This window comes from Rutidosis leptorrhynchoides, chromosome 1 (assembly GCF_046630445.1).
Source record: "Rutidosis leptorrhynchoides isolate AG116_Rl617_1_P2 chromosome 1, CSIRO_AGI_Rlap_v1, whole genome shotgun sequence".
NCBI lineage: Eukaryota > Viridiplantae > Streptophyta > Magnoliopsida > Asterales > Asteraceae > Rutidosis > Rutidosis leptorrhynchoides.
The window spans coordinates 522,988,205-522,998,723 of record NC_092333.1 but is presented as its reverse complement, the minus strand read 5'-3'; the positions used below and the strand labels follow the sequence as shown (position 1 = coordinate 522,998,723).

The window sequence follows — 10,519 nt, the reverse complement described above, 5'->3', positions numbered from 1 at the left end:
AAAAATAGAAACTTTCCAAAAATAGAAACTTTTCAAAAATAGAAAACTTTTCAAAAATGGAAACCTGCTAAAAATAGAAACTTTCTAAAAATAGAAAGTGTGTGTCCTTATGCTGTTCCAATCAAACCGATGCTTGCTGAGTAATGTTTCTATGTCTACTTGCAACATGTACAATAGCTATCATACTAAGACTTGACCTAAGTTAGTTATTTATATCGACCTGCTTTATTTATAGGTCGGCGTTGTGATCTTTCTTGATCACTTTACTTTACTTGCTGTTCGCTTATTTGTGAGACTTCTTCGGTTGCTATTTAAGGTGAGTTATAGTCTCGTTTTTACATACTTTTCAAAGTATACTTTTTGGGATGTGATTACATGCATATTTTTATTTACGGTTAGACACAAGTAACAGTTAAATTTAATTATTCATTGTGAGTTGGACAAAAATATTCCCTAGTCTGGTAACTGTAATCATTGGTTTCTACCGGTGAACGCGAATCCTACGGATAGATCTATCGGGTTTGACAACCCCATTTCGAGCTAGTCGCGCTAGCAATTTGTTTATCGGAATGTTTAGTACTTCGTAATTTGTTGTAGATACACTGTCCAAGTGTATATTTTTATTGTGTTTGGCAAGGGTAAATAAAGGGTTAAGTGGTTACCAGGTGGCTCATTGATAATGGAATAATGTTTAATGTTTGTTAACATTTTTAAATCTTGTGGTCTAAAGTTTACTTATTTATTTAAACCTATAATTCACTCAACCTTTGTGTTGACAGTTTACTTGCATGTTTTCACAGGTACTTGAGTTATTTGATGCTTCCGCTGTCGTTAGAAGAGTCTGCATGCATTTGGGCAGATTTTATGAAACTATTTATGAAACTTAAGTTGGCATTCTATTTTTGGATAATTTAACTTGTGGGTTTGTTGGCAATGTTTTGTGTCAACTTTTGGTTCATTACTATGGTTGGTTGATTTTAAACTACTTAATTGGGTTTGTTTCCTTTTTGGGCAACATTTTGAAATAAAAGAATGCAACTTTGTTTATTTAATTCATTTAAGTCCGATCAAGCTATGGGACCAACTGACGGATCCGTTAAGTGTTTTGACGGGGTCGTCACATGTGGTATCAGAGCTCTGGTTGTAGGGAACTAGGCGGTCTTAATGTGTTCAACCCGTGGTTATTAGGGTGCATTAGAGTCTAGTCTACAGCCCGACCTTTTTGCTATAGCATTATTATGCATTTCATTTCGTATAAGTTGTATTATTAATATCTTTTTAGTATGTGGTTTGCGGTTTTGCTGTTTGCAGATGTCGACTTCGAGCGATAACTCCGTTGCTGCTCCTGCTCCACCGTCTCCTGCTAGACGCCATGCTAATCAACCAGAGATCGATGATCCTGTTCATTACTATTTTTCTACCATTACTCATATGAACCGGGCTTATAATGAGGTGACACGTATTAACGCCCTTAGTGATTGTTTGCGCACTTTGCCACATAATGAAGTTATGGACGAGATCCGTGCCGACATGGGTAACTTTATCACTTTCAAGCATAGGGTTGAGGATGCGAACCGTAAGCGTGATCGAGAAGTTAATGCTAAGTTTGAGGCTCTCGAGAGCACTGTTCGTGTGTTGAAGGAAGAGTTGGATGTTGTGAAAGGGAAGTTGCGTAAGTATGAGGATCCTGCTGAGACTCATGCTGGACCAGCTTATCACACCCGCTCTAAGCGAATGTGATGTGATTATTCATATCGATTATCTATTTCATCAGACTTAATGTCCTTTTCATACATACATTTTGGGTTATGTACGGCGTTTTGCCGAGGATTTTATTAAGATTTTGTTATGGGATATTTTTTTTCATTATGTATGGATGGTTATTTTTATGACGTCTATTATCATGTTTTATTTCTGATATTATGGCTCTTGGCATGTTATATTATGCGTAATATATGTTCATGCATGTTAGGTGCTATGTATGTTGTATGATGTTATCATAAAATATGTATGCATGTGATGGTTATTTCTATAACAATCATAACTATCATGTTATTACTCATAGTGTTAGTTGACTAATATCTTAATGGTTAGTCTTTTCGTGTTTTGATCTATTCCTTTATGACACTAGTATTATTCTTGGTACTAACGGATGTGTTATTCTATTTTGACGATCATGCCTCCAAGAGAGTCCACTGAAGCGCGTATGCAACGCCTGATCAATGAAGGAATTGCTGCTGCTATGGCAGCAAATGCTAATGTTAACGCCAATGTGAACAACAACGTGGGATGCTCCCACAAAACTTTTATGGCTGGTCGACCCCAAGAATTCAGTGGTACGGAAGGACCAATAGGGCTTACTCGTTGGTTCGAGAAAATCGAATCTATTTTCAGGGTCAGTCGGGTCCGTGAAGAGGACAAAGTTAGTTTCGCTAGTTGCACTCTCAAGGATAGTGCCTTGACATGGTGGAACAATCTGGTTAGTAGTTTGGGAAGCGATGTAGCTTATGGTTTGGCCTGGAATGATTTTAAGGAAAGATTGATCACCCGCTATAGACCTCGGGGTGAGCTTAAGAAGCTAGAGGTTGAGCTCAAGAATTTGAAAATGCATGGCACCGAGTTAGATGCCTATGAACGAAGGTTTTTCGAGTTAACTTTGCTGTGTCCTAGGGTTTATGCGGATGAGGACCGCAAAATTGAGGCTTACATTGATGGTTTGTCCGAGAAGATTGAACACGGGGTTGAGTCCAGTGAACCCCAGACTATTGAGGCAGCTATGTCTATGGCCCACAAACTTAATGACAAGGTGTTGAGAAGAAGCAAGACTACGGTTGTTGAAAGTAGTGAGGAGGTTGTCAAGAAGGCTGATAATGGGAAACGAAAGTGGGATAACAACCGCAATCAAAACCAGGGTCAGCAGAAGAAACAGGATACCTCAGGTGCTAATAACAGAAATCAGCGTGTGTGTCCTCGTTGCTATAGAGCTCATGATGGTTACTGTACAGTTACTTGTAAGAGGTGCTCTAAGCAAGGGCACATTGCTAAAGATTGTACAGTGCTTTTATCGGGGTCTGCTACTCCCGCGACTGGTGGTAATAATAATAATGTTGGTAATAGAGGTGGTAACGGTAACGGTAATGGGAAATCGAATAATGGAGGTAATCCAAGGGTTTGTTATGAGTGTGGGAAGCCGGGGCATTTCCGAGATGCTTGTCCCAACAAGAAGACTGCAGAGACTGCACGCGGCCGAGCGTTCAACATTAATGCTAAGGATGCGGAGGAAGATCCTAAGTTTGTTACTGGTATGTTCTCAGTCAACGATTTATCAGTTTATGTGTTATTTGATTCAGGGGCTGATTTAAGTTTCGTATCGAGTAAATTAAGTCCGAGAATCAAAACGCCGTTAACTCTCTTAGACAATACTTATGTTGTTGAAGTAGCTAATGGTAAGGAACTTACTGCTAAGACTGTACATCGTAAGTGTAACATTAATCTGGGTGGTAGGGATTTCGAGATCGATTTGATACCGATTGAACTTGGTAGTTTTGATATTGTTATTGGTATGGATTGGCTGTCTGCGAACCATGCTGAGATCGTGTGTTATGATAAGGCTATTCGTATTACTGATGTGATTGGAGAGCCACTGATGGTCTTTGGAGATAAGAAATGCACACAGTTAAACCTTATTAGCTGTATGAAAGTTCGTAAACATCTCCGCAAAGGCTGTCATGCTATCCTTGCTCATGTTGTTGATCCTAGTAAGGAAGTAAAGAATGTTGATGATGTTCACATTGTTAGGGATTTTCCCGAGGTGTATCCCGATGACTTACCTGGCCTTCCGCCGCAACGCGCGGTAGAATTTCAGATTGATCTTGTTCCCGGCGCTGCTCCTGTAGCACGTGCTCCTTATCGTCTTGCGCCTTCTGAACTTCAAGAATTGTCAAGTCAACTCCGTGAGTTGTTAGACAAAGGTTTTATTCGTCCTAGTTCGTCCCCTTGGGGAGCTCCTGTTCTGTTTGTTAAGAAGAAGGATGGTTCTTTTCGTTTATGCATTGATTATCGTGAACTGAATAAGCTCACTGTTAAAAATCGTTATCCTCTTCCGAGAATTGATGATCTGTTCGATCAGCTTCAGGGTTCTTCTGTTTATTCAAAAATTGATCTTCGTTATGGCTATCATCAGTTGCGTGTTAAAGAATCTGATGTTTCAAAAACTGCTTTTCGCACCCGTTACGGTCACTTTGAATTTCTTGTTATGCCGTTCGGATTGACAAATGCACCTGCTGTGTTCATGGACCTCATGAACCGTGTGTGTAGACCTTATCTGGACAAGTTCGTTATTGTTTTCATTGACGACATCCTTATCTATTCTAAGAGTGATGAAGAGCACGAAGAACACTTGAGGTTAGTGCTTGATTTGTTAAAGAAAGAAGAGTTGTACGCTAAGTTCTCTAAGTGTGCTTTTTGGTTAAGAGAAGTTCAGTTCCTTGGTCATATTGTTAGTAAACAGGGAATACAAGTTGATCCTGCTAAAATTGAGGCGATTGAAAAGTGAGAAACCCCGAAAACTCCTACTCAGATTCGTCAGTTCTTAGGGTTGGCAGGATACTATCGAAGGTTCATTCAGGATTTCTCTCGTATTGCGAAACCTCTGACTGCTTTAACGCATAAGGGGAAGAAGTATGAGTGGAAGGATGAACAAGAGAATGCTTTTCAGATTTTGAAGAAAAAGTTGACTACCGCTCCGATTTTGTCACTACCAGAGGGTAATGACGATTTTGTTGTTTATTGTGATGCATCGCGACAAGGCTATGGTTGCGTTTTGATGCAACGAAAGAAGGTTATTGCGTATGCGTCACGATAGTTGAAGATTCGCGAACAGAACTATACAACTCATGATTTAGAGTTGGGGGTCGTTGTTTTTGCACTTAAGATTTGGAGACATTATTTGTATGGGGTCAAGAGTACTGTGTACACAGATCACAAAAGTCTTCAACATATCCTCGATCAGAAACAGTTGAACATGAGACAACGAAGATGGATTGAGACGTTGAATGATTACGATTGTGAACTTTTGTATCATCCGGGTAAGGCCAATGTGGTGGCGGATGCGTTGAGTCGTAAAGAAAGGGCTGAACCTCGCAGGTTTAGGGCCTTGAATATGACAATTAGAACAAACCTCGCAAGGCAGATTCTTGAGGCACAACAAGAAGCCTTAAAGGAAGAGAATTTTGTGAAAGAGAACGTAAGAGGTATGGCTAAGAAATTTGAGATTCGAGCAGATGGTACTAGGTACTTTGTAGGACGTCTTTGGGTTCCGAAGTTTGGTGAACTGCGACAACTTGTTTTGGATGAGGCTCATAAGTCTAGGTACTCTATTCATCCTGGTTCAGGAAAGATGTATCATGATCTTAAGGAGCTGTATTGGTGGCCAAATTTGAAAGGTGATGTGGCTACGTATGTGGCTAAGTGTTTGACCTGTGCTAAGGTTAAAGCTGAACATCAAAAACCGTCTGGACTGTTGGTACAACCCGAGATTCCCGAGTGGAAGTGGGAAGGAATTACAATGGATTTTATTACTAAGTTACCGAGAGTTGCGGGTGGCTATGACACTATCTGGGTGATTGTAGATCGACTCACTAAGTCGGCTCAATTTTTGCCAATCAGGGAAACAGATTCAATGGAGAAGCTCACTCGTTTGTACTTGAAGGAGATTGTTTCTAGGCATGGTGTTCCTGTATCCATTATTTCGGACCGAGACAGTCGTTTTGTATCGAGGTTTTGGGGATCTTTACAGGAAGCCTTGGGAACTAGATTAGATATAAGCACCGCTTATCATCCTCAAACGGATGGTCAAAGTGAGAGGACCATTCAGACATTAGAAGATATGTTGCGAGCTTGTGTGATTGATTTTGGGAATGGGTGGGATAAGTATTTGCCGTTAGCTGAGTTTTCTTATAACAACAGTTATCACACAAGTATTAAAGCCGCACCGTTTGAAGCTTTGTACGGTAGGAAATGTAGGTCTCCTATTTGTTGGAATGAGGTTGGGGATGCTCAACTTGCAGGTCCAGAGATTATTCACGAGACTACTAAGAAGATTGTGCAAATTAAAGAAAGGTTGAGAACTGCTAGAAGTCGGCAAAAGAGTTATGCCGACAAAGGAAGGAAAGATGTTGAATTTCAAGTTGGTGATCGTGTTATGTTAAAAGTTTCGCCTTGGAAGGGTGTTATTCGTTTTGGTAAAAGAGGGAAGTTAAGTCCTCGTTTTGTGGGACCGTTTGAGATCATTGAAAGAGTTGGACCGGTGGCTTATCGTTTGAAGTTGCCACAAGAACTCAGTGCTGTTCACGATGTTTTCCATATTTCGAACTTAAAGAAGTGTTTGGCTGAATTTGATCAGACTATTCCTTTGGAGGAACTTCAAGTTGACAAGCAATTGCATTTTATTGAGGAGCCAATTGAGATCATGGACCGAGAGGTTAAGACTCTTAAACAGAGCAGAATTCCTATTGTTCGGGTCCGATGGAACGCTAGACGCGGTCCCGAGTTCACTTGGGAGCGTGAAGACCAAATGAAGCAGAAGTACCCGCATTTGTTCTCAGATGCCGAGTCAACCCCTGCGCCTGCTTAAATTTCGGGACGAAATTTCCGTAACGGGAAGGTACTGTCACGACCCTACTTTTTCCGTTATCTTTTTCCGTTAATTATTTAACGACCGTTAACTGTTAGTGTGCCACGTCATTTCTATGACCTATATTATTATTTTTGTAATAATATATATATAATAATTATTATGTGTTATGTGAATATATGTATTCATATTTTAATTTATACGTTTCTACGTCTCGCGGATTTCCATCCGGCGAATCTTTTTGGTTTTAAACCAACGGTCGAGCTTTCGGGATTTTTAAATCCTAAATATTTTAAATATGATATTTTATGATCATATTATTAATAGGTGTATTTATATTTATTTTTCGTCGCGCGTTTGTTATCTTTCCGGATTTTTAATCGCGTAAGCGTGTTTTCGCGTTTCGGGATTCGTTCGGGCTTTCGGGCCATCAGACTTTAAGCACTTAGCAAATTTGGCCCACCTTGGGGCCCACCCTACCCATTTTCGGCCGAAGCCACAAGGGAGGGGGGATACACTCCCTTGTTTTCCCATATTTTGATTTATTTTATTTTTACAAAATCTTATCTAAACCTAAAACCTATTTGTTTTGCTTTCTTCCTCCCTTTCTCTCTTTTGGGCGACGACCACCACCACCATAAACATCATCACCATCAATCAAAATATTACTTGGATCATCAAATCGTTTATACAATCGTGTTCCTCTCTTCGTTCTCTACGCGATCATATACTTTGATTCTCGATTTGGGTATAAACCCTAACCCTAGCTTTTTGATTTTTCATATATATTACTGATTTTGTATGTTATATTATTAGTATGATGCATATTAGTTGTTGTAATGTTGTTTGGATGCGTAGAATTACTCGTTTGCTTATGATTTCGGTTTGTAAATTTTGGACAGCAGCATAATTCGTATTTTCTGACTTTGTAACTGAAATGAATGTTAAAATAAAGTATATAAATGAGTTCCTCTCATCAAGACATTAATTCTAGACTCCGGATTCATGTCGTTTCGATTCTCGGAGCCCTAGATATGCTTAATTTGATTTTTGTTAAAGATTGAAAGGTGTTCTTGGCATGAACAAGGTTGGGTCCGACTTTGTGACCATCCTTGGTGTCTTTAGGGTGTGTCATTTGGTTAGGACTGATGGTGGGATGAATTTTCATGTTCGGGTCACCTAAATCCGAGCCACGGTTCACCCGTTGTGCCTAAATTACTGTTTTGAGTAAATTGATTTTCCCAAGTGTGGTCATGGCTGATATCCACGACCTAGGGACTGTTCTTGGAGTGTTCTTGAGTTCATAATTATGTTGGGTGGTTTGAGTAGGCGGAAATGCATATGTGGCTCGCCCGAAACCGACACCCGGGGCTCAAGATACGACCCGATGAACTTTTAAACTTAAAACTTATGGTTAATGATTAAACTTATGTTAAAATTAATGGATTTCACTATTAATTAATTACTTATGATAAAAGAAGTAATTATTATTATTTAAAACTTATGATATAAATATTTATTATATCATTTAATTATTAATTATGATTTAATTAACATTTTAATTAAACTTATGATTAATAATACTTTTATTATTAAAGGAAAATACTTATGATAAGTATTAAATTTGTTTTTGAGAAATTATTAAAAGACTTATAATAAAGATTAAATAATTATTTAATTATTATAAGACTTAATTATTATTTAATTATGATTTAATTATTAAATACTTATGATTTAATAATTTTAATTAGAAAGTTATGATATGATTAATAATTCATTATTAATTAAAAATACTTATGATATAATTTAAAAATTATTATTATTAACAATACTTATATTATGATTAGTATTTAATTAATTTATTTAAATTCTTATGTCGTGCTAATTATAACATTTCAACTTATATTAACTTTAATAATTCATTTTATTTAATTAAACTTATGTTAAGACATTATTATACACTTTTGACTTTAAATAACATTATAACCTATGTTATTATTATAACTTACACTTCTAAAATTAATGTTGACTATGTTTGACCAAGGTTGACTTTTGAGTTGACTTTCGGTTGACTTTGACTTTCAGTTGACTTCTGTTGACTTTCTAAATAAGGAAACTTTCCTAACTTCAAAACTTTCTAAAAATAGAAATTTCTAAATTTGGAAACTTTCCAAAAATAGAAACTTTCTAAAAATAGAAACTTTCCAAAAATAGAAAACTTTCCAAAAATGGAAACCTGCTAAAAATAGAAACTTTCTAAAAATAGAAAGTGTGTGTCCTTATGCTGTTCCAATCAAACCGATGCTTGCTGAGTAATGTTTCTATGTCTACTTGCAACATGTACAATAACTATCATACTAAGACTTGACCTAAGTTAGTTATTTATATCGACCTGCTTTATTTATAGGTCGGCGTTGTGATCTTTCTTGATCACTTTACTTTACTTGCTGTTCGCTTGTTTGTGAGACTTCTTCGGTTGCTATTTAAGGTGAGTTATAGTCCCGTTTTTACATACTTTTCAAAGTATACTTTTTGGGATGTGATTACATGCATATTTTTATTTACGGTTAGACACAAGTAAAAGTTAAATTTAATTATTCATTGTGAGTTGGACAAAAATATTCCCTAGTCTGGTAACTGTAATCATTGGTTTCTACCGGTGAACGCGAATCCTGCGGATAGATCTATCGGGTTTGATCCCATCCTCATAGGGGAGAATGGTATCATCCCATTTAACCCCACGACATTTTTTTATCGTTTCCCGCCCCGCCAAAAAAAAAAGGAACGCCTTACACACTCAAGTTTTTTAAGGATACAAGGCGGAGCACGGAAGAGCGAGAAGTAATACAACGACAAACTATTTAACACTTATTTAACAAGAGTCAAGCGTCCACCGAAAGACATCGTATGCGCCTTCTAATCCGCGAGTCTTTTTTCAAATTTATCCACAACCGGTTTCCAACTTTGTGATTTGTTCATATTCGCCCCGATTGGAAGTCCAGGATACGTGAATGGGAGCAAACCAACTTTACATCCGAAAATACCAGCAGTCTGCTCAATCTCACATTTCTCGACCCCTATTCCAAATAAATTACTTTTGTTGTAATTCACTTTGATACCGGACGTTTCTTCGAAACATTTAAGAAGAAGCATGAGGTTGTTGATATTTTCCAAACTCCATGACCCGAAAAAAATCATATCGTCCACGTATTGGAGATGGGAAATAGAGATTTTGTCATTTCCCACTTCAATCCCTTCGAACATATTATGTCTAACCGCCGCTTTCATTAATAAATATAAGCCCTCCGCCGCTAGGATAAAAAGAAAGGGTGACAATGGGTCGCCTTGTCTCACCCCTCGTTGGAGTTTAAATTCATTTGTAGGCGAGCCGTTGACTAATATGGAGATGGTCGCGGATTCTAGACACGATGAGATCCATTTCCTCCACTTTGGGCCGAACCCCATCATTTCCATTACTTCCGAAAGAAAGTTCAAATTCAAGCAATCAAGGCTATCTCGAAATCTACTTTGAATAGTAGGCTTTTTTTTTTCGTTTTTGCTTGATAAATTCAACCGAGTCATTTGCAATTAAAGCACCATCAATGATGTTACGACCCTTTATAAAAGCGCCTTGCTCGAAACCTACTAATTTTGGGATCACTTTTCTTAGACGGTCCGGGAGTATTTTTGCCACAATTTTATAGAAGCTACCAATTAGACTTATCGATCGGTATTCGTTGAGACCCACGGGGTCGGTAGTTTTTGGTATAAGCGTGATGAATGACGCATTACACCCACGTGAGATATACCCGCACTTCCAGAACTTTTGAATCGCACCTACCAAGTCATCCTTGATAATTCCCCAAAACTTTTTGTAGAAGCGCA

General features: G+C 38.0%; 1 protein-coding gene across 1 annotated transcript; it reads right to left on the bottom strand.

Moving 5' to 3' along the window:
• Positions 1-9,550: 9,550 nt before the first annotated feature.
• On the bottom strand, positions 9,551-10,108 carry LOC139841866 (uncharacterized mitochondrial protein AtMg01250-like). Its single transcript, XM_071832061.1, has one exon. It carries the CDS (start codon positions 10,106-10,108, stop codon positions 9,551-9,553), a length of 558 nt encoding a protein of 185 aa, XP_071688162.1.
• Between the last annotated feature and the right edge of the window lie 411 nt (positions 10,109-10,519).